Below are 25,232 nucleotides of genomic sequence, written 5' to 3' on the forward strand. Positions count from 1 at the left end.
TGGTTGACCCAAGTGAAAGCGTACTCAATGTACGCTTTCAGACACACACACACACACACACAGACATAATTCCAAAAATTGTATTTTCAGACTCAGGATGGTCTAAAATGTCAACATTCATCAAAATCTCGAAATTTAAATTTTTGGGGGATCCCGATACTTTTCCTATACTTCATATACGAGAAGCTCAGGAAGGTCTAAAATGTCGACATTAAATTTTTTGGGCGATTATAATACTTTCCCTATGCTTCATAAACCACTTCTTCCAGCTCTTCCGGGAGAATCCCAAGGCGTTCCCAGGCCAGCCGGGAGACATAGTCCCTCCAGCGTGTCCTGGGTCTTCCCCGGGGCCTCCTCCCGGTTGGACGTGCCCGGAACACCTCACCAGGGAGGCGTCCAGGAGGCATCCTGATCAGATGCCCGATCCACCTCATCTGACTCCTCTCGATGCGGAGGAGCAGCGGCTCTACTCTGAGCCCCTCCCGGATGACTGACCTTCTCACCTTATCTTTAAGGGAAAGCCCAGACACCCTGCGGAGGAAACTCATTTCAGCCGCTTGTATTCGCGATCTCGTTCTTTCGGTCACTACCCATAGCTCATGACCATAGGTGAGGGTAGGAGCGTAGATCGACTGGTAAATTGAGAGCTTTGCCTTACAGCTCAGCTCCTTTTTCACCACGACAGACCGATGCAGAGCCCGCATCACTGCGGATGCCGCACCGATCCGCCTGTCGATCTCACGCTCCATTCTTCCCTCACTCGTGAACAAGACCCTGAGATACTTGAACTCCTCCACTTGGGGCAGGATCTCTCCCCCAACCCTGAGAGGGCACTCCACCCTTTTCCGGCTGAGGACCATGCTCTCGGATTTGGAGGTGCTGATTCTCATCCCAGCCGCTTCACACTCAGCTGCAAACCGATCCAGAGAGCTGAAGATCACGGCCTGATGAAGCAAACAGGACAACATCATCTGCAAAAAGCAGTGACCCAATCCTGAGTCCACCAAACCGGACCCTTCAACACCCTGGCTGCGCCTAGAAATTCTGTCCATAAAAGTTATGAACAGAATCGGTGACAAAGGGCAGCCCTGGCGGAGTCCAACTCTCACTGGATTAAGCACTTATTATTTATTTATGGGACTGAGTTTCTCATTTTTCTTTCTGGCTTCTTCTCTCCCGTGCTCGTGTTCATTACAATATCCTCATTGGATTTGTTTGACGATTGTAACAATTATCTCAGCTATGGATTTACCCCCGTTAGGAATTTATCAGTCCGTTGAAATCAACTGCGATAATGCGGTGCTTACTGACATCTAGTGGTAAAATAGAAGATTGCAGGCTAACAGTCCTGTGAATTCTAGGGGGACAGTTTTTCCGTTAGAACAGATTTCTTAATGAGAATGAAACTTCCTGTGTTAACATTAAACTTTTGATTCAGTCTTTCCATACTTAATTATTTTGCTCAGTTCAGGGCTTGAGCCTGTCCTGGTACAAAGCAGGGACTTCAGGAACCCGCACATGCACACCCTTATAGTATTTTAATTTAGAATCTTCTGTTATCAAGATCTTTGGGAAACAAATGGGTGAATCCGTTAACTGAAACTGAGAGAAGTTGTAGACTCCATAAGGCACCGGGGACACAGCAGTAGACAAGCTAACCACTGCACCATAATGCTGGGTTTCCTACATCTCTTAAGTAAATGCATTTCTACCTCATTAATATTCTATTCTTCTGAACATTTTAGTTTCTTTCATCTACTCGTACATACATTAATTTTTGTTTGCTTTTAGGAGTGGCAGATTATCTGTCTACAGAGATTTCATCCTCCAGACAGAAGAAGTTCAGCCTTGTCACTTTCATCGACACCCCGGGTCTGGTAGATGGCGACATGAAGTACGAGTTTGATGTTGAAGAAGCTCTGATATGGCTTGGTAAAAACTGCTGAAACTCTAGGGTTCCTCTGAAATATTTTTTTAAAGGCATGCTTGATGTCTGGTCAATCTTCATTTTATTCAACATGTCATTAATTTCCAGAACCAGTACATAAATGGAATGTTCCTTGTCATTCCTTCACTTTGTCTACGGATATTTGAGCATTTTGTAATCAGATTTGACAGATTGTCATTGATCATTGTAGGCCCTAATCTCCAAAGTGACATTTACTTTGTGATTTCTTACCCTGGACGGGACGCCACATGAAAAGAAACTGAAAGGACGGGCTTTGTAACCAGACAGGAACAAGAATCCTTATCTGGCAGGGTGGCCGGGATGTTGAAAGGACCAGGGGAGATGACAGCGTCTGTGTACCGTATTTCCCTGTTATGCTAGAGCAGGGGTATTCAACTCCAGTCCTGGATGGCCACAGTGGCTGCAGACTTTCATTCTAACCATCTTCTTAATTAGTGACCAATTTCTGCTGCTAATTCATTTCTTTTGTCTTATTTGTAATTGACTTGCTATTTGCCGACTCCTTAATTGTTTCTTTTTTCCTTAACTAGCAGTCAAACAATAATGAGACACCAAGTGAGCCAACGCATGACCAGCTAACCTGCGTCCGTCATACAATATCTGAAGATAAAGAAAGGTGAAGGTCTGCTCAGGTCCATAAAACATTTTGAATGTTCTCTTTGAAAATTTGGGAATGTCTGCTGTGGCAGAATGAGAGCAGCAACAAGCCATGGGATTAAATAACGGGTTTAAGTAACAAGAATCATCTTCTAATTAAGAAACTGGTTGGAGAGAAATAAGTTGAAGTTAATTGGTCATCTATTGGCTCACTTCACATCTCATGGCTGTTTGGCTGCCATTTAAGGAAAAAAAATAATAATTCAGAGGTCAGAGTCCATAAAAACACAGCAATTAAAATGAAGGGAATAGAAGTCAATTAACAGCAGAAATTGGTTCCTGATGAGGAAAGTGGCAGGAAGGAAAACCAGAAGCCACTGCGGCCCTCCAGGATTGAAGTTGGACACCCCAGTACTAGAGGGCAGAGCCCCAGGGAGTCGGGTCCCCTTCAGATACCCACAGGGCATCATGGGTGTTGGAGTTCCAGAATACAGCCCTGTTGGATTTTGTGGGTGCTACTAGGGAGCGCTGCAGGGAGATATGGTTCCTACTTTGTAGGATGCCTGTCTGACCCAGTAGTGCTTCTGACAGATCATGTCCTAGGCCCAGAAATACTCCCGGGTCAGAGATAAAATGATATCTGAGATATCTGAACATGTGAATAATTTGGGTGTGATTGTGTCTGGGCCTACTGGTTACAATTTGTTAATTATAGTACCAGAAGGTATTGCAAATCGGAGCCCCAGAAATTGAGAGAGGATGTGAGGCCTCCAAAATAAGCCCCCCAAACAAGCCAGGACCTTCGCTGGCCAACCCAGAAGAGGCTCACCCCAATCAGCTAGTCCCCCAACTACTACACATTACCCAATGTCCCTCTGAAACGCATGCACACAATACACTGGTACTTCCCTACCACTTTAGATAAGTAGAAAAATGTAATGCTATCAGCATGGTATCTGTTGATTACGTTTTAATTATTAGTGACGGGTAATTGTATTCTTACTACATCATTACGTACTTTAAAGTGCAGAGACAGAGTCTCCAGAAAATTCTTCTGAGGAGCAAAGGACACCAGGAGATGTCACATCAGACAGACTCGTGATAAGGGACAAGCAAAAGTCATTAAAAAATTGTAAATAATCAGCAGGCAAAACACGAGAGCAAATTGAAAGAGAAGTCCAGAACAGAAGGAACTCGAAAATTGAAGCAAGTCCTAGCTCTAAGCCTACTTGATACATAATTTGATTTACTTTGTTAATCCCCAAGGGGAAATTACATTTTTGCATGACCTTTTGGGGATCAGAACGCAGGATCAGCCATTACATGGCACCCCCTGGAGAAATTTTCAGGTCAAGGGCGCAAAAGAGTGGGAACCATTCTGGCAGTAACAGGATTTTGAATTGGCAACTTTTGAGATACCAGTGCAGAGCCTTAGCCATAACCTCTCAATGAATAAATATGTAAATAAACAAGCTACTCTGTAAAAGTTTCAAGTCATCCACCAAGAGATAAAGCTATATTGTGGAGCCGACAAATTTGTAGCAAAACTTTTGCATTTGTTATCGTGGCACCACTTGCAGTCACGCCGAATTAACAAAACGAGGTGCAATATTTCAGGCAGGGTTCATCCCCTCTTTGTGTTTTACATCTTTTATTGTTCATTTTTGAGTCTTTGATTTGTGCTAATGTTACTTTTGTTTATTATTTGCTGTGTTCCCATTGTGCCTTGTGTTTTGAGGGCCATGGCACCTGTCCATCACTGTAAGGGGCCACAGGGTTAGGGTTATGGTATGTTAGTTTATAAGACAGTGGACTTCTTTCTTGTTTTACTTTTTTTCTCTGTACAGGGGACCATGTGGACCTCATTTTTGTCTTCTTTGATCCAATGGGGCAGGCACTCTGCAAGCGCACACTGAATATTGTGGAGAAGTTAAATGAGAAAAATAACGAAAAACTGAGGTTCTACCTGAGCAAAGCAGATGAAGTGCCACAAGAAAATGACCGGCAGGTAACCAAAGCCGAGGGAGCAGCGATTGGCAGATAACCTCATCCTACTAAGGGGTGGGTGCTCCATTAGTGTGTTGATTGTGATTGCATGGTTTAAGTTGTGATATTCTTACGTTGCATTTCACTTTCTTCTTCTTCTTTCGGCTGCTCCTGTTAGGGTTCGCCACAGCGAATCATCGTGTTCCATATCTTCCTGTTCTCATCATCTTGCTCTGTCACAACCATCACTTGTATGTTCTCTCTCACCACATCCATAAACCTTCTCTTATGCCTTCCTCTGTTCCTCTTCCCTGGCAGCTCTATCCTTAGCGCCCTTCTCCCAATATGCCCAGCATCTCTCCTCTGTCCAAACCTACACATTCTCACTTTTCTGACTTTGTCTTCATACCGTCCCACCTGAGCTGACCCTCTAATGTCCTCATTTCTAATCCTTTCCATCCTCATCACACCCAATGCAAATCTTAGCATCTTTAACTCTGCCACCTCCAGCTCTGTCTTCTGTTTTCTGGTCAGTGCCAATGTCTGCAGTCCATGTAAAATAGCTGGTCTAACTACCGTCCTGTAGACCTTCCCTTTCACTCTTGCTGATACCCGTCTGTCACAAATCACTCCTGACACTCTTCTCCACCCACTCCACCCTGCCTGCACTCTTCTTCACTTCTCTTCCACAATCCCCATTACTCTGTATTGTTGATCCCAAGTATTTAAACTCCTCCACCTTCACCAGCTCTACTCCCTGCATCCTCAACATTCTTCTGTCATCCCTCTCATTCACATACATGTATTCTGTTTTCTTCCTACTGGCCATTATTCCTCTCCTCTCTAGAGCATATCTCCACCTCTCCAGAGTCTACTTAACCTGCTTTCTACTCTCGCTACAGATCACAATGTCATCAGGAAACATCGTAGTCCATGAGGACTCCTGTCTAATCTCATCTGTCAATGTGTCCATCACCATTGCAAATAAGAAAGGGTTCAGTGCAAATCCCTGATGTAATCCCACCTTCATGTTGAATTCATCCGCCACTCCTACTGCAGACCTCACCACAGTCACACTTCCCTCGTACATATCCTGTACAACTCTAAAACACTTCTCTGCCAGTCCCGACTTCCTCATACAATACCACAGCTCCTGTCAAGGCACCCTGTCATATGCTTTCTACAGGTCCATAAAGACGCAATGCAACTCCTTTAACTCCTTACATTTCAGTTTTTTATTTTAGTATATTCTCATATTCATATTACCAAAAAAAGATATAGCAGCGCTTGAGAAAGTCCAAAGAAGGGCAACCAGGCTGATTGCAGGAATGAGAAGTATGAGCGATGAGGAAAGATGGGGGATGAACCCTTGTAATTTAAGCAGAAAGAGATTAACAGGTGACATAACTGAAGTTTTTAAAATTATGAAGGGAATTAGTAAGGTGGATCCCAGCTTTTACTTTAAAATAAATTATAAGTGGAAACAGACAGAAACTTGTTAAGGGCAAACGTCACACAAACAATAGAAAGTTTTTCTTAACACAGAGAACCACAGGCAAACACGTGAGCAAGTAGTGCGGTAGAGAGTAGCGAGAGGCAGGAGTGGAAGAACTTGTGCTTAAGAAGAACATAGATAGGAGGTTGTGGGCAAGCCTAAAAGAGAGTAGCCTGTGGCTGAAGATTGGTGCTCCAATTGAACAATGCCAGGGAGTAGGAGCAACTCGATATACGGTGTTAGTCACTCGTGGACACTGAGGGAATGGCGGCGAGAAGTGTGTGAGTGTGTGTGTGCCTGGCTCAGGATTGATCTCCACTTACTGCTAGGTCTGGCCAGGATGAGTGGAAGAGATGACAGGTTTTGGAGGGGAGCATTGGGGCTCATATTTTGAAGATAGAACTGTCTCTAAATTTAAACCTTTTTTTTATTGGATTTATTTATTAATGACATTTTAACCTCTGCTGGATATACAGATTTCACAGGTTTAATGGATTATTATTTATATGTATTATTTATAGAAGAATTTGGATGTACTGCACTTTAAATAGAACATTTTTTGATTCTTAATGGATTGTAATAACAGCACTAACACTTTTGTACCTACCCTTTGGCTGTATGTGTGTGTCCTCATTTGCCTGGCTCATCCCAGTTCATGACTGTCAGCGGTTCAGGTTCAAGAGCCTCCCGGACGCAATAGGAATCATGGAGCTGACCCGGACTGTGACACTTACATTGTGTGTAACAATTATAGATAGCAAACCAATAAATGAAGCTATTAACCCTTTCAACCCTGGATTTTCTGGTTTTTATGGGAAAAATTATTTTGTGATATATTCTACCTTTGGGGTGTCTAAGAAGCTCAAACATGATAAAAACAAACAAATCACTATTATTATACAATATCTGCCAAATACTTCCAATACTAATCATTTCACTTCTGTGTTTTGCGGACTGTATGCCAGTCTTTCCAGTCTGCGCTAACAGTAGCACGGCCGGTTCCAATGGTTACAAAACATACCTGTGCTTTACAAAAAAACAGCTGCATGTATATGTACTAGTAATAGGATGTCAGGGCCGAAAGGGTTAATTATTATTATTATGTAACGTAGCCATGAAATAAAAGTATAACAACACACATCAAGAACGTGAGATTCATGGAAAAACTAACTTAGCTGTGGGGAAAAAAAAATTCTTAATGTAAGGAATGGAATGTTATAAAAACTGCAGAAGATAAAGAGTAGCTGTTGGCCAATTACAGTGGTGTGAAAAACTATTTGCCCCCTTCCTGATTTCTTATTCTTTTGCATGTTTGTCACACAAAATGTTTCTGATCATCAAACACATTTAACCATTAGTCAAATATAACACAAGTAAACACAAAATGCAGTTTTTAAATGATGGTTTTTATTATTTAGGGAGAAAAAAAATCCAAACCTATATGGCCCTGTGTGAAAAAGTAATTGCCCCCTGAACCTAATAACTGGTTGGACCACCCTTAGCAGCAATAACTGCAATCAAGCATTTGCGATAACTTGCAATGAGTCTTTTACAGCGCTCTGGGGGAATTTTGGCCCACTCATCTTTGCAGAATTGTTGTAATTCAGCTTTATTTGAGGGTTTTCTAGCATGAACCGCCTTTTTAAGGTCATGCCATAGCATCTCAATTGGATTCAGGTCAGGACTTTGACTAGGCCACTCCAAAGTCTTCATTTTGTTTTCTTTAGCCATTCAGAGGTGGATTTGCTGGTGTGTTTTGGGTCATTGTCCTGTTGCAGCACCCAAGATCGCTTCAGCTTGAGTTGACGAACAGATGGCGGACATTCTCCTTCAGGATTTTTGGTAGACAGTAGAATTCATGGTTCCATCTATCACAGCAAGCCTTCCAGGTCCTGAAGCAGCAAAACAACCCCAGACCATCACACTACCACCACCATGTTTTACTGTTGGTATGATGTTCTTTTCTGAAATGCTGTGTTCCTTTTACGCCAGATGTAATGGGACATTTGCCTTCCAAAAAGTTCAACTTTTGTCTCATCAGTCCACAAGGTATTATCCCAAAAGTCTTGGCAATCATTGAGATGTTTCTTAGCCAAATTGAGACAAGCCCTAATGTTCTTTTTGCTTAATAATGGTTTGCGTCTTGGAAATCTGCCATGCAGGCCGTTTTGCCCAGTCTCTTTCTTATGGTGGAGTCGTGAACACTGACCTTAATGGAGGCAAGTGAGGCCTGCAGTTCTTTAGACGTTGTCCTGGGGTCTTTGTGACCTCTCGGATGAGTCGTCGCTGCACTCTTGGGGTAATTTTGGTCGGCCGGCCACTCCTGGGAAGGTTCACCACTGTTCCATGTTTTTGCCATTTGTGGATAATGGCTCTCACTGTGGTTCGCTGGAGTCCCAAAGCTTTAGAAATGGCTTTATAACCTTTACCAGACTGATAGATCTCAATGACTTCTGTTCTCATTTGTTCCTGAATTTCTTTGGATCTTGGCATGATGTCTAGCTTTTGAGGTGCTTTTGGTCTACTTCTCTGTGTCAGGCAGCTCCTATTTAAGTGATTTCTTGATTGAAACAGTAATCAGGCCTGGGGGTGGCTACGGAAATTGAACTCAGGTGTGATACACCACAGTTAGGTTATTTTTGAACTAGGGGGCAATTACTTTTTCACACAGGGCCATGTAGGTTTGGATTTTTTTCTCCCTAAATAATAAAAACCATCATTTAAAAACTGCATTTTGCGTTTACTTGTGTTATATTTGACTAATGGTTAAATGTGTTTGATGATCAGAAACATTTCGTGTGATAAACATGCAAAAGAATAGGAAATCAGGAAGGGGGCAAATAGTTTTTCACACCACTGTAATTGTATTGCAGGGCACACACTAATATCTGCTTTTATGTTTTTCTTTATTTTTCACAGAGAGTGATGATGCAGATTGTGCAAGAGTTGTGCAAAAGGCCGGGTCTCAACAAATGCGGTTTCGATATGCCAACAATCTACATCCCTGACCCGGCCAAGGTGAGCTAGCACATTGGGGAGCACACATCATTTTAGAAATTGATATTTCCATTTTTAAAGATTCAGAAAAATAAAAACATGCAGATCAGGGAGTTTAAAAATTAAAATTGCATCAAGTTTGAATATACAGTTTTCAGGAGGCAGGAATCAATTTTGGATCAGCAACCAGTCCATCACGGTAAGCGATCTGGATTTTTGATCTGGAATATCAAAATGGTGGACTATTTTTCTTCATTAGCTTGGCCTTACAAATAAGTTGGCACTTTTTGAGAATGTATTTGGTCAACATTGTTTTTCCAGATTAGCCGGAACAGGTAATCTCACCTTTTCTATCAGTTTAATGTTTGTATTTCTTGGTATGTATCTGCTATTTTTCTTCCAGCCAAGCCGCTGCCTGAACCAGATTGATGAGGTTTGCCAAACGATTGAAAAAACTATTAACCAGACGGTTCAGAACACACTAAACCACCTGGAACGGGATGCAGAGGTGATTGCAGAACGCATAGACGTCAAGTTGGCAGAGGACAGGTAACGTGGTGCTCCTTATTTCTGTTCTGGTAAATGAGTTAAGTCCAAAGGTTCCTCCAACTTAGATGACTAAGCTGTTTGGTAAGCATTGTTTTCTGTTTGGATGTACTGGGGGGACCCAAAAATTCCCAGAATCAGTCAACAGCACAGGAGGAGGGTGTCGTTATCAAATACGCTGCTAGGGTAACGTATGTCTACAGTCTGGTTAATCAGTCCTCCGAATAACATCGTGGTGAGATGATTAAGTGTGTATTTCTGGCTTTTACTCTAGATCCATGCAGGTGACTTGGCCCACTTTCATAAAATGTTTGTTCTGAATGGACAGATTGCAGATCAAGAACATTGCATTAAACTGCCGAGGAATCCAGAAAAAGACATCTGGAGAATTGACACACCAAAAACTGGATTTTGACGACTGAGCGGCAAACATCGTGACTTGGACAACTGTTTTTCCCCTTAGACACCTTGGCAGATTTTCAAGAGACAATGATGATCGTATTGTTCAACCCCCAACAGACTTGTTCATGAATAGACTTTTCCACATGGTGGCACACACGTACGCATGGGAGGCAGCTAAAGGGCTTGAAAGAGGGTAACTCCATACTGGACCAGGGGTTGGCAGAGTGCGTTAACTCTTTCTTACTTTCTCTAGTAGACCAACTACAAGATATTCTGCATGTGCCCAATCACATCACTCCCTGCTCCGGTCCCGCTGACATCACTACCGGTTCTAGTGAGATGACTTCTGGCTCCAGTGATGCCACTTCCGGTTCCGTCCCATTGACATCACTTCCTCTTACTGGCTTTAAAAGGCGCCATTTTGTGTTTGCAGGTCAGTTCTGTTTAGGACTCAATTCTGTAAAGATCAATCGTTATTATTTTAGGCCTTTCCAGCAACCCATTTTCAAGTATACGGGATGGCTGCCCCAGACCTTTTTGCTTCATTTCACAGTGGCGTAGTCGGCAGGATGATTGGATCCATGGTGACCCGGGAGCAGGACATGAGAAAAAGGGTTAATGTACTCTGCCATCCCCTGGTCCAGCATGGAATTACCCTCTTTCAAGTCCTTTAGCTGCCTTCATTTCGTACGTGTGTGACAATGGACAGACTGTTAATCAGCGATGTTACATTAATCTGCTGAGACGTCTATGGGAAAGAATCAACAAAAGGGTGAACCCAAAGGTAGATTCTGCACCACGATGAGCCTGCATGCACCGTGTTGTCATTTAAAGAGTTTTTCACCAAAAATCATGTGGTTGTTCGCTTCCCACCCCACTGGAATTGTGAGAGTTCACTCCTTTTTGGCTACTATTTGTGTCTGAAATTAAAGTTGAGACTGAAAGGAAGGGGATTTTCTACCATAGAAGACCCCAGGTGGCTCCAGGCACGGTAACAAAAGATAACTACAGGAGATGTTGTCAGGAATGCGTAATCATCCCAAGGAGATGATTCTTAATTTGACTGAAAGGGAATTGTTGTAAGTTTTATCATCAAGGTTTTATTGAACAATTCTAGGAATTTTTGGGGTCCCCTCCAGAATTCTTCTCCTTTATCTTTGTTTCTGATTTGCTTTTCCTTCTTAGTCAACAGGTGATTATCAACAGAAACGTACGGATAAAGCACTGGCTCTTTGGCTTTCTTGGCTACATATTGCCTTTCTGCTTCCTTAGCAGTTTCCTGATCGCATATTTCCTTTATGATGGTCTGGCTGCACTGGTGGGTGAGGAAGTTGCCCACGCTATCTTTATTTATGTGGTAAGTCCTTCTAGCCTAGTAATTATTTGTTAATTGCTAACTACTCAATCTGGTGAAACATTTGAAGCATTTTAACCTCCCACTGCAAATTAATTTTTGGCTTTGCTAGCACATCTTTTGCTGTTGCAACCGTTAGGACTACAACAAGGGATGACTCCGGCTGTTTTCAATTTAATCCCAAAAATCATGTTGTTGGTTCTGGCATTCTAGAACAACAAGATCCACCTAAATGCTCCAATGCTTGAGCACTGCAATACATCCAGAATTAAACCTCGACTTAGAATTTGTAAAACCAGGATGTTGTGGTGATTGTCAGCAGCCATAGCCACCTACACTTCTGAAGATGTCACCCACCTGAAGCTGTGTGTTAGGGACCAGCCAGTACTTGGATAGGAGACCATCTAGGAAAAGCTTGGGTTACTACTGGAAGAGGTGTTGGCAAGGCCAACAGAGGGCACTTACGCAGTGGTCTGAATGTGGATCCCAACACCCCAGTGCAGTGATGGGGACACTGTGCTGTGAAAATGATGCCATCCTTTGGATGTGATGTAAAAAAACTGAGGTCCTGACTTTTTATGGTCATAAAGAGCAAGAAGTATCCTGATGTCCAGGCTAAATTGCCCACCACACCCTAGTCATTTTGGCCCTCTAGTCCTCCCTCCCTCTTATTGGCTACCTTTCTTTCATCACTTCACCACCTAATTGCTAATGTGTGGTGAGCATACAGGTTGCCAAAATGACTGCTATCGCATCATCCAGGTAGATGCTTCACATTAGTGGTGTCTTAAGTGTCTCCCCACTCACTGAGGCTCTCTGAGTAGTGAGAAAAGCACTATCCATCCATCCATCCATCCATTAGGGATCAGGGTCACGGGGGTCTGCTGAAGCCAATCCCAGCCAACACAGGGCGCAAGGCAGGAAACAAACCCCAGGCAGGGCGCCAGCCCACCACAGGAGAAAAGCATTATATAAATGAAAAGAATTATTAATTATTCATCTACTGATGCTAAGATAGGGCACATCATCAGTGATGCTACTTGGGGTCATTCACTATGGAAGATGTTTCCACGAGCTACTGAAACCAAACTTAAGGAAAGCATTTTTGTCGGTCCACAAATCAGAAATCTACTGGTGGGAGCAGATGAGGGTGGCACAGTGGTGCAGTGGGTAGCGCTGCTGCCTTGCAGTTTGGAGACCTGGGTTCATTTCCCAGGTCCACCCTGTGTGGAGTTTGCATGTTCTCCCCGTGTCTGCATGGGTTTCCTCTGGGTACTCTGGTTTCCTCCCACAATTAGGTACATTGGCGATGTGTGCTTAGTGTATGCTTGGTGTGTGTGTGTGTATGTGCGCCCTGCGGTGGGCTGGTGCCCCGCCCGGGGTTTGTTTCCTGCCTTGCGCCTTATATTGGCTGGGATTGGCTCCAGCAGACCCTCGTGACCCCGTAGTTAGGATAGGGGGATGGATGGATGGATGGATGGGAGCAGATGAAACCTCATGGAAAGCAATCAGGAATGTCACTGAAAATTTAATTGTCAACTCCAAAGCACAATGCTACGTCCCGGTGGTTCAAGCATAGAGAACCATAAAGGGCAGCCTGTTCCTAAACATTCACCTTCTTCATTCAGACCCTGCTATATCTTGATGCATTTAGTGATGAACGTAGTGTGGTGTTTATTCTTCCCCAAAGAAGACAGCACAAACAAAAACAAAGTTTTGGGGACCGTCCCCATATATTGTCATCCAGACAATAAAGAATGTAAATGATTCAGAGTTTCCAAAAGTAAAACAGTGAACAACTTTCTTTGACAAAATGGCGGCTTTATACAGAACAGGATTATGGTACAGGAAATGGTTGGCAGGAAGTGACGTTGGAAACAGGAACCGGGAACAACGTCATCATGATTGGACGGAAGTGAGGTGGATTGATGGAGCCGGAAGTGACATCATCATGGTTGGCCGGAAGTGACGTCGTCACGGCCATTTTGGAACCTGGAAGTGGAGGAACTATTTTTCTTCAGGTGTTCTGTTGACCAAAAGAGATTTGGGTAAGTACCACGTGATAACCCTCTATCTCGCGATGTTTCACTCACCTTTAGGCTCTTTGACTGCCTCCTAATCGCACATGTGTGACATGACCCCCCCCTCAGCCCAGACCCATCGGGTCGGGCGACCTGCACCGAGAGGTCGTGGACACGAGAGAGCATCTGCGTTGGCTTGCAAGGAACCTCTACGATAAATGACACTGAAACGATAAGGTTGAAGATCCAAAAACCACCTAGTGATGCGAGGGTTAGACTCCCGATGAAGGGACATCCACTGTAAAGCAGCATGATCCGTCACCAGAGTAAACTCACGCCCCAATAGGTAGTACCTCAAAGGCGTGACAGCCCACTTAATCGCCAAGGCTTCTCGCCCACCGCAGCATACTTGGTCTCCGGTCCAGCAGTTTCCGCTCAGGTACATAACAGGGTGTTCAGCACCATCAACGCATTGGCTCAGCACGGCACCCAAACCTGTGGCCGATGCGTCGGTCTGGAGGATGAAAGGAACAGAAAAATCAGGAGAACTTAAAACAGGTGCTGAAGTAAGGGCCAATTTTAAGTCACTGAATGCTTTATCAACCGAAATGTCCCATACCACTTTTAAAGGTGCGCTTCCTTGTTAAATCAGATAAGGGCGCAGCTATTTCTGAGAAATGCGGTACAAAACGGCGATAGTAACCTGCCAATCCCAAAAATGCTTGAACTTGCCTCTTATTCATCGGACGGGGCCAATTCAAAATGGCATCAATTTTAGAACATTGTGGTTTAACAACACCCTCCTACTAGGTAGCCTAAATATTTGGCTTCTCTTAACCCAAAAACATTTCTTGGATTAATTCGAAGACCAGCAGACGCTAGCGTGGAGAGTATTGTTTGAACCTGCCATACATGATCCTTCCACGTGCTGGAATAAATGACAACATCATCTAGGTAGGCAGCACTATATGAATTGTGGGGCCGTAGCAGTGTGTCTACCAGACGTTGGAAGGTAGCTGGTGCCCCGTGCAAGCCAAAAGGAAGGACCCTGTATTGCCAATGTCCACTGGGAGTACTAAAAGCGTTTTTCTTTGGCGGAGTCCGTTAAGGAATTTGCCAATACCCTTTGGTCATGTCAAGAGTAGTTAGGAATTGAGCGTTCCCTAACCGATCAAGTAAATCATCTACTCGTGGCATGGGATACGCATCAAATTTAGAGACCTGATTAAGTCGCGAAAGTCATTACAGAACCTCCATGACCCATCAGGTTTAGAAACTAAGACAATTGGACTAGACCAAGGGCTATAGCTCGCTTCAATAACCCCCAATTCCAGCATTCGTCTAATTTCCAACTCTACTTCCGCTTTGCCTCCGGAGCCTATAAGGTCTCTCTGACAATCACTCCAGGGTCAGTAATAATGTCGTGAACAATCAGCGCAGTACGTCCAGGTAACTCGTCCACAACTTTAGGGACAGACAAGATAGCCGCCTCGAGATCTTGTCGTTGTTTAAATGTCAAATCGGGCCAAAATTAAGGTGGGCACATGACATAAAAAGAGAACGAGGCTGATTGGACGAGGGATCAGGTCCCTGTCCTTCCATGGTTTCAGCAAATTAATATGATACACTCGTTCAGTCGGTCGCCGATTAGGTTGTTTAACCAAATAATCAACGAGACCTTTTCTTTCTTTAATTTCATAAGGGCCTTGCCAATGTGCTAACAACTTTGAATGAGAAGTTGGGACAAGCACCATTACACGATCACCGGGACAAATTCTCGAATGGTGGTGTTTCGTTATAATAACGGGACTGCGCTGCTTGTGCCTTTTCCAAATTTTCTTTTAGAATAGGTCTGATTTTCTCTAATCTATCGCGTAATTGCGCGATATATTCAAGAATATTTGAAGTAGGGAGGACCTCCTCTTCCCATCCTTCTTTAACATATCCAAAAGCCCCTGGGTTGTCTTCCATATAATAATTCAAAGGAGAGAAACCAGTGGAGGTCTGAGGACTTCCGATAAGCAAACAAAACGAGAGGAAGCAACTGATCCCAGTTTCTTCCATCCTCGTTAACTACCTTGCGTAACATCTGTTTTAAAGTTTGATTAAACGCTCCACCAACCCGTCAGTTTGGGGATGATAGACAGACGTTTTCAGATGTTTTATTCGGAGTAATTTGGCTACTTCCCTGAACGTCTCCGAAGTGAAAGGAGTCCCTTGGTCCGTTAAAACCTCTTTGGGGATCCCAACACGGGCGAATATCCCTACTAATTCCCGTGCGATGTTTTTCGTATTAGCTGAGCGCAACGGAACAGCTTCCGGAAAACGAGTGGCATAATCTACCAGCACCAAAATATATTTAAAACCTTTTAATGAGGGTTCCAATGGACCACGAGATCGACACCGACTCGTTCAAAGGGATATCAATAAGGGGAAGGGGAACGAGAGGAGCTCGAGTCCTTCTTGGAATCTGGCGAAGTTGACACTCCGGACATGAAGTGCAAAATCGCCGGACCTCCTCGTTAATTCCCGGCCAATAGAATCGGAGTTTTATTCTCTCTAATGTTTTTTCGGAGCCTAAGTGGGCTCCTAGAAGGTGAGCGTGTGCTAATTCACACACCTTTCGCCGAAAGGTGCGTGGAATCAACAACAGCGCTCGCACTTCTCCCTCATGTTCTGCCACTCTATATAATAATTCGTTTTTAAGTACAAAGAACGGCATCGGTGGCATGGGATCCAGGGTTGTATAACCCTCGGTAGATACTATTGCATTCCTAATATTTTTTAAGGAATCATCGCTCCATTGTTCTCTTTTAAAAGACGATGGTGTTAATAGAAATTGGGCAGTTAAGTCTTGTATTGGGTCTTGTGCGACCTCAAGGGGTGTGGTTTCAGTCACCACGTCCTCTACGTTAACTGTACTAGTTCCCGCAGAGGTCGATGGGACATCAATTCCTTCGCATTGGGTACCCGTATGGGTCCGTGCTACTGTGGGACATGGCGTGGAGGCAGTCGGAGCAGTATTCTCCATTACTAAGCCTAAATGTTTTTTAGGTACAGTTACGTTATTACCGCTGGTAATTTTATTCCAGTCTCTACCCAGTATAACTGGAAAAGGGGGATCCGGTAATACAGCCATGGCCATGCTCGTAAGGTGATGATTTACCGATACCACACATCTGGCAGTTTTATAATACGGATATCCCCATGAATACATTTTAGACTAGTTTTATTCTAGTCCACTGTTGCGTAAACGAAACGGGTAGCAACAATGGAAATGTTACTCCGGAATCAAACATTGCTCTTACCTTCCTGCCATTTATAATAACTGCACCTGTATATGGAAGAGATAAAGGATTAGTCACAGTGGCACAATACCCTTCTCCCTTAACTAATGAGCAATCCATGGGCTCAAAGGAACAGTTGGGGGACAGATGTCCAATCTCCCCACACTTGAAACAGCGGGGAAGATTAGCACCTCTGTCCCGTTTACGGACGGCAGGCTCGAGAGCTTGTCGGGTGGGCTCAGGAGCTGCCCCACGTGCCTGTTGGGTTCGACGTGAGAACCGTTCTGATTTCCCTGATTTGCAAGCCGCCCAGTGCGCTCTGTGATTTGTATTAAGGTGTCCATGTCCTCAAGTTTTGTTTGCGGACTTGCTGGGCGATATGGTCAGGAGGGCATGCACAAAGGTTTCACACGCTATAAGCTCGGCCATCTTGTGCGAATTATTAATGTCGGGCCGTAGCCAGCGACATACTTTCCCCCAGGCTTCAAAGCCCTGGGTTCTTATCGGTCTCTCGGATCGAACTGCCACTCCCTCCATTCTCTCGCCTGCTGTTCCGCAGATACGCCGTAGCGCTTGAACACCTCCTTCTTTAGAGCGTCATAATCAGCAGCCTGCTCCTCAGTTAGATCATAATAGGCTCTCTGCGCCGTTCCCTTCAGGTAGGGAGCCAGTAGGTACGCCCATTCCGACCTCGCCATGCGTTCCGCTTAGCGGTACGCTCGAAGATCAAAAAATATGTTTCTATATCGTCCGACTCCGTGAGTGTAGTTATGGCAATAGGAGGTGGCCGAGCGACCTCCGTCCGTACTCCTGCAGCAGCAGCACGAGCATTGGCTTCTGCTACTTGGGTCCTTGTTTCGCCCATCTGTAATTTCAGGGTTTGAAGATCGCCCATGATGGTGTTGAGAACGGTATTCAGGTTCTGTTCCTCCGACATCTTGAAGCAGACGAAAAACAATCCTAGCCGACTACGCCAATTGTGGTGTTTATTCTTCCCAAAGAAGACAGCACAAACAAAACAAAGTTTTGGGGACCGTCCCCATATATTGTCATCCAGACAATAAAGAATGTAAATGATTCAGAGTTTCCAAAAGTAAAACAGTGAACAACTTTCTTTGACAAAATGGCGGCTTTATACAGAACAGGATTATGGTACAGGAAATGGTTGGCAGGAAGTGACGTTGGAAACAGGAACCGGGAACAACGTCATCATGATTGGACGGAAGTGAGGTGGATTGATGGAGCGGAAGTGACATCATCATGGTTGGCCGGAAGTGACGTCGTCACGGCCATTTTGGAACCTGGAAGTGGAGGAACTATTTTTCTTCAGGTGTTCTGTTGACCAAAAGAGATTTGGGTAAGTACCACGTGATAACCCTCTATCTCGCGATGTTTCACTCACCTTTAGGCTCTTTGACTGCCTCCTAATCGCACATGTGTGACAGTAGCTAAAGGTTTCACCAGGACATTGCAACGATGGAAAAGAAGGATGAAGGAAACTTAAGACATCTCTGTTTCTGCCCACCACCCAGAGACACCAAATTAAATGTTGGAAAATCGTGGATGTTGTGAGAAGAAGAAGTGATTGATTGTTGTTAATTAATCAGTTAATTATCTACCCTTTGGCAATTCCAATAATTACTTAAATAATTTGTTGCATTTAATTAAATACATCTTTATACATAATACACTACCGTGGCTGTTCATTTGTCTGTCCAGGATTTTAAATCACCTGTAGCTCGCAAAGCGTTTGAACTATTGACCTGAAGTTTAGTACACGTATACTACGTGACCTCTACTGTCCGCTTTTGGGGCGATGATTGACCTCCAAGGTTATTCCTCTTTTTATTTTTATTTTATTTTATTGTAGAATCAACTCTCGGCAGCGGGCAGCTGTGCGATGCATGTGTACGGGTGCCGTTCTCATCCTTATCACATTCACCATCACTTCCCCTACCTCTTCATATCTTAAATAATTCTTGAGGCAGATTGAAGACTTAAGTGAAAAATTAAAGAAAACGTACAAAGTAATTGCAACACAAACATTGACTTAATCAGTTTTAATATAAAAAGATGCCGACGAAAGAAGTGAAGAAGCGGGCCGCTAGAGTGGAGAGAAGAAGAGCTGCTCAGGAAGCAACAAGCACATCAACCTCTGAGCAAACGAATGATAAACGTACAGAGAAAGAGGAGGAAAACTAGGAATGATCAAGTCAAGTGTATTTACTGCACGTTATTGTTAGCAGTGCGCTGTTACTGGTAATTAAATAATAAATAAATCATTTGTAATAATAATTTATAGTACAGTAATTAGTTAAATAATAAAATAATCCAAGATGGAGAATTAGATGCAGAGATAACCCATAGAGTGCAATGTGGATGGAACAATTGGAAGAAGGTATCAGGAGTGTTGTGTGATCGAAGAAGTAAGGCGAAGGTTAAAGGTCAGGTTTTTAAGACAGTGGTGAGACCAGCGATGATGTATGGAGCTGAGACCTGGACAGTAAAGGGAGAGCAGGAGAAGAAGTTCAATGTGGCAGAAATGAGGATGTTGAGATGGATGTATGGACTTAAAAAAATAAGAAAGGAGACCATCTGAGGTACAACAAAAGTGGGAGAATGAGATCTAAGAAAGGACAGGTGAGGAGGTTGAAGTAGTATGGACCTATGATGAGGAGAGAAAATGAAGATGTGGGCAAAAGAATGATGGGAGTGGAAGTCCAGGGGACGAGAAAGCGAGGGAGGACAAAGCGGAGGTGGGTGGCTCACGTAAAAGAATATCTGACTGAGGAGAAGGTGCAGGGCTGAGCAGTATGGAGAAGGTTGATGAAGCACATTGACCCCACATAGAAGTGAGAATAGATGAAGAGGAAGAAGAAGATGAAGAAGTCGAACAGACATGATGAACACAGCTGATTTTAAAGGAAAGGTGATTGGATCAACGTCACTTCCACATACGGAACCATTGTGTGCTTAGAGGTGTGTTATTTTATCTGTCACATCCAGTTAGGCATTACGAGCCTAAAATGGATGTCCATCTGAGTGCCTTCTTATCTGAAGGGGTCTCTGCAGAGCTTCTTTATTATCAGATGAAGTGCAGGGCTGACCAAACTATTGGTAGAGCCGCAGTTTAGCCATTCCCTCCAGAATATGGTAGTGGATGTGGGAGCTGCAGCTGAATTTCTGCTTCCCTACTAACTCTGCTGTCCTTAATGGGCTTGGTGGCGCTGCTCAGAGAAGGTGGGTGCTAGAGCTGGGAGACATCGGCTGACATCACCAGGGCGAGTGGTCAGAGGTGGCTGACAGGCGGACCTCTCCATTTAACTCATGTCACAAAGTGCTTACTTCTGAGTTAGAGATTGCCAGTTTGCGACGCGGCTTTGTGACTCTGGGCACAGCTGGCATCCTGACTCAACAATAAGCAAAAGAATGAGAAATACATGTGGGGTACACCTCATTACTAATAGATTTATATTTTTGTTGAATCCAGGAGCTCTCACTTTGCCGTTTGAATGGGCTCATATGTATTTTTTTTTCTTTTGCAGGACATAATAGCCGTAATATGGGGCTGGCTGGCTGGAGACAATGTGCTTTGGGGTATTTTCGTCACCCTCAATCTTTCTCTGGTGTTCATCTTGTTGTCAAAGTTCTACTGTGGGTGAGTATGAAAGATTTAAATCAAGAGAACTCTTTCCAGAGTGCCTTCCTGATAGACTTACCATATTTCTAAATTGATCTCATATATTAAATAATAACCAAACCAAACTCATCTTAAATGTAATTTTCAACTGTTTGGGGCCAGTGTGTGCTCATTCGTGTGTCGCATGTCTTACTCGAGTCTGTCGAGTCACCGCTTCTTTGGTTGGCCATGGGGGCACTCAACTAACTTTATCTATCAGGCTCCTAAATCTGAGTGATATTTTTAAAATGTATTATTTTGTTACGTTAGTACTATTTCATAATCATCTTTCTCTGGAGTGCATTACACAGTCCTCAACACCAAGGAAAGATTGCAGGGATGGTTTATTCATAAAGTCCAATGTTTCAGTGATTGTGTGGTTAGGAATCAAGCAAACAGAGACCCACTTTAATATTCTTCATAGAAAATGGCTGTGCCTTTATAACCATAATAGCTGTGCTCCCAGTCTAAGTCTAAGATGGGTTGAAATCCAACTAAACGTAGACCTCAGCATTAACGTTTGCAATGCACCATCTATTGGAATGTATTTTGTAATTCATTGAATAATAAAATGCATTACATCTGTCATTCCAACCGATGGCGCATCACAAACATTTGTAGTAATAAAATGAGTCAGGACCTGACATGGAGCTCCAAGTAGGAGGCAGAGTTAACTTGCATTATTTGAGTCAGATAACCTTCCCACAACCCTAATCTTAACCACAGAGCTCTGGGGGTCTGCACCTAGACTATATTGGCACTCCATGTACTTGGCGCTGCAATGATATATACAGGGTGAGTCAAAATTATGTTAACACTAATGGTACTGCTATGTATATACTTACATACAATTTTGTGGACAATTTACGTGCCACATATGGTATATGTGTTGAACATGATGGTGAACAGATTGAGACATTCCTGTAAATCATCTTGCACATGTAAAGTATGTTTTGTGAATAAATTGTTTCTGCCATTGAATTGTTAACATAATTTTCACTCACTCTGTTCTTGTATAAAATGCATTACTATGATGATGCACCATCTGTTGGATTGACAGAGACATATCAACTGGATGGACACACAGGCACTTTTTTCCCTTTAGTAAGGTGGACTAGCTGTGCTACCCGTCTAAGATGGGTTGAAATCCAACTATTCAATGTAGACCTCAGCGTTAACATTTGCACTGGAATGTATTTTGTAATGCATGTAGTAATAAAATGGATTGCATTTGTCATTCCAACAGATGGTGCGCCATAAACATTTGTGGTAATAAAATGCATTACTACAAATGCTGCTGATGCACCATCTGTTGGAATGACAAATGCAATGCATATGCATCTTACTGTCACCTACAAGGCTATTGTTGTCAGCAGCAGCTCTTCAATAACCTGGCAAGAAGTTATGTGTGTCTTTTTTTATAATACTAGCTGTGCTACCCATCTAAGATGGTCTGAAATCTAAATAATCAACACAGACCTCAGCATTAATGTTTGTATGTCTCTATTATATGTCATTTTGTATGGAATTCATAAAAGCAGTGTTAATATTTGTGATGCACCATCTGTTGGAACACCAAATGCAATGCAGTTTATTACTACAAATGTTTGTGAATAGCCATCTGTTGAAATGACACAGCAACTTGATGGACATACAGTGTGATGGATGCTATACATGGGCAGGCGTCCATGGTAGGATGGGTCAAGGATCTTTACCTGCCTGAGAGGCCAACTGATTGGACAAACAATAGATAGTGTATATCTCTGTAAACCTACTTGGGGGAACAATAATAGGAGTTTCACATGCATTGTCCAATCAGTCACGTTTCAAGCAGATGTTTTCACTTCCAGGTTCAATCTGAAAAACTGTCCCTCAGCCACATTACTGCTCACATCTCCATCTCCATCATTCTCTTTTGTTCTTTTATCCTCCCTGACCCTTTAATTCTCTCTCTCCATGCCTTTGCCCTCTCCATCATCTTCACCATTCCCTCAGAAGCAAACCAACTTTGCCCCGGAAGGAGAAAAGAAAGCTACGAGCCATGCAGGAATACATTCAGGAAGTGGTGAAGCCAAGAAAGGTACCCTCACTGCATTGTTGTCTTCTTATTAACCTTTCAGTTTTCTTTCACGTTAACCAATAATGGCCTTTGTGTAGCAGAAAACATTGAATATTTGACATTTAACTAGAATTGATGACCAGCTGAAGTCTCATGTTGGTTTTTCAGTCCATCCATAAGCACCTTTTGATGTTAACTCCCAGTATCCTTTGTTTGATTTGAATGGGATTTTGGAAACTTTAAAGTACACCCCATGAAAAGAGCATTAAACAATAAAGTTTATCGAGTCGAATGGAATCAAATCTAACCGAACTGAATCCAATCTAATCAAATCAAATTTGGATCTAATCTAATCTCATGTGCTGAGATCTTGTGAAGTACCTCCATGATTGCTGTAGCTGCAGGAGGGTAAGGCGAGATCAAGCACGGGAAAAACGCGTGCCGAAACAAATCTTTCAGTCCAAAAGTTTCTTTTAAAATATTTAGTGAAAAATCAAAGCAAGCAATCCACACAAGAATAAAGAAAAAAATTGTTACACACGTAGAATAAAATGCAAAAATAAAAGAAAAAAGTCTCTTCTCTAAACTTAGCTTTTCTTGTAAAACTTGAATTGTTTCTATACTTAAAGATTCTTAAATTCTTCTTCTGTACACTTTAAACGTATGGTGCAGCACTTTAGATTAAGTGCTTTGTCTTACATGTTACTTAGCACACAAGGTACGCAAGGCATGAAAGGCCCAGTTTAAAACTGTGTGCCCTCTACACCTTACACATGGCAAGGCTGATCACTAACTGAGAATAATGTTTAGTCCGAAAAGTTAGCTGGAATATACCAATTCAATTCAACTTATGAGGGTTATAAGAACCTCCCATAGATGCACTATCATTTAGTAAAATATTTATGATTCTTATGTAACTAGGAAATGGCTCTTACAATTGCCTCGATTAGATAATCACTGGGAAAGATAAAAGGAATGGTACGAGTTACAGAAATAATTAATGTGAAAAAAAATTCAGACAAATGTTGAATGTAATGGACGGCATACATATAAAATCTTGGAGGCGACACTAAGTGCTGTAATTGTCAATATTTAATCATTTGTACCCTTGACCTGTAACACTTACTCCTTTACAGTCTCTCAGGCTGAATGTTTACTTGATTATGTTGACCTCTTTTGTAAGTCGCTTTGGATAAATCATCTGCTAACTGAAAAAATGTGAATGGCAAGAATTGGAATTTTTGAAAACGTATTTCAGTAGTCAATCAAAAGCATTTTACTGTGCGTATAACTCAAGAAATACTTGCGGTACTCCGAATTTTAAATAATAATAGGTGTTCTGTCAAAAATTGGTTTACCAGTCTAGAGGTTTGGTTATTTCACAAAAAAAAAATTAATGTTTGCATTAACAATACTTGAAAGAGGTATGAGAGCAATAAAAACATACAAGAAAAACAGATATTGAAGCTTTGCCCTTTTGAATTAAATTTCTTTTTGCAATGGAGTTATTAAAGCTGTTAAGCTGAGATGAAGGAAGATAATGCAGAGCTACTTTTTTTCCAACAGATGGAGCTCTACACCTGGTATCTCCAGCAGTGCATTTCTGATTACGACCTCAGCTGAGATCAAGAGCAGCACAATGGTGGTCAAAAGTGATCTTTTGGTAATTTGGTATTAACTATTAGAGTGTGTACTTCTGAGACTTGAATGTGTACAGCATATGCATAAAGAGAAATATTTTCTTCAATCTGTCTGCCTATTTTATACACTGCTTTTTATTCAGAAGTATTGTATTTAATTTTCTACAATGTATGTTCTGTAGTGCCATCTAGCTGTCTATTATAGAGTGATTTTGAAGTTGAAAGGACCATCATATCTCATGGTGAGTTCAGGTAGTGTGGCATTTTGGGTAAGTGGGAGAACCGGCTTAAACTTATTTTAGATATAATGCTGTTTGGGTGGGTTACATCTGCTATGATCAGATGCAATGGAAAAGGCAGCATGGGGTCTGAAGACGTATGTAAGATAGATAGATAGATAGATAGATAGATAGATAGATAGATAGATAGATAGATAGATAGATAGATAGATAGATAGATAGATGAAAGGCACTATATGATAGATAGATAGATAGATAGATAGATAGATAGATAGATAGATAGATAGATAGATAGATAGATAGATAGATAGAGCGATTGGATATAATAGTATGGCAAATGAAATGCTTTTTACTCAAGTTAATTACCCAGCCAGCCAAGTGGTGATGATCAAATCATCAAATCTATCATATAGTGCCTTTCAATCTATCTATCTATCTATCTATCTATCTATCTATCTATCTATCTATCTATCTATCTATCTATCTATCTATCTATCTATCTATCTATCTATCATATAGTGCCTTTCACATCTATCTATCTATCTATCTATCTATCTATCTATCTATCTATCTATCTATCTATCTATCTATCTATCTATCTATCTATCTATCTATCTATTGTAATGGAAGGTACACATGGGCTGGCATCCTGCATAGGGTTTAGTGTCACCATAATGTTTGGAACAATTGGCGTCACAGGTGTTTGTGATTCCTCAGGTGGGGTTCTTGGCTTCATCAGATACCTAGGCCTGCTTCTACCCATTGGCATTTTGAGTTGCCATTGTTAAACATGAGGACAAGAGCTGTGCCAATGAAAGTCAAAGAAGCCATTATGAGGCTGAAAAACAGGAGTTAAACCATTAGAAACATCAATAAAACCTTAGGATGACCAAAATGAATTGTGTGGAATATCATGAAGAAGAAAGAACACACTGGTGGGCTCAGTAATCTCAGAGGGGAC

General features: G+C 42.4%; 1 protein-coding gene across 2 annotated transcripts in view; it reads left to right on the plus strand.

Moving 5' to 3' along the window:
* The window catches only part of LOC120538044, a 33,104-nt gene extending 8,965 nt beyond the window's left edge, over positions 1-24,139 (plus strand). Inside the window, exons 5-12 of one of the 2 annotated variants that reach the window (XM_039767441.1) lie at positions 1,792-1,932; positions 4,414-4,574; positions 8,967-9,065; positions 9,448-9,593; positions 11,178-11,349; positions 20,200-20,312; positions 22,332-22,413; positions 23,959-24,139. In XM_039767441.1, coding sequence (XP_039623375.1) covers positions 1,792-1,932; positions 4,414-4,574; positions 8,967-9,065; positions 9,448-9,593; positions 11,178-11,349; positions 20,200-20,312; positions 22,332-22,413; positions 23,959-24,015 — 971 coding nt within the window. In that variant the 3' untranslated portion in view covers positions 24,016-24,139. Of the gene's footprint in view, positions 1-1,791; positions 1,933-4,413; positions 4,575-8,966; positions 9,066-9,447; positions 9,594-11,177; positions 11,350-20,199; positions 20,313-22,328; positions 22,414-23,958 lie in introns of both variants that reach the window. The other variant, XM_039767440.1, reaches the window with a different exon arrangement.
* The last annotated feature ends 1,093 nt before the right edge of the window (positions 24,140-25,232 follow it).

The sequence above is a fragment of the Polypterus senegalus genome, chromosome 10 (assembly GCF_016835505.1).
Source record: "Polypterus senegalus isolate Bchr_013 chromosome 10, ASM1683550v1, whole genome shotgun sequence".
Classification (NCBI taxonomy): Eukaryota; Metazoa; Chordata; class Cladistia; order Polypteriformes; family Polypteridae; genus Polypterus; species Polypterus senegalus.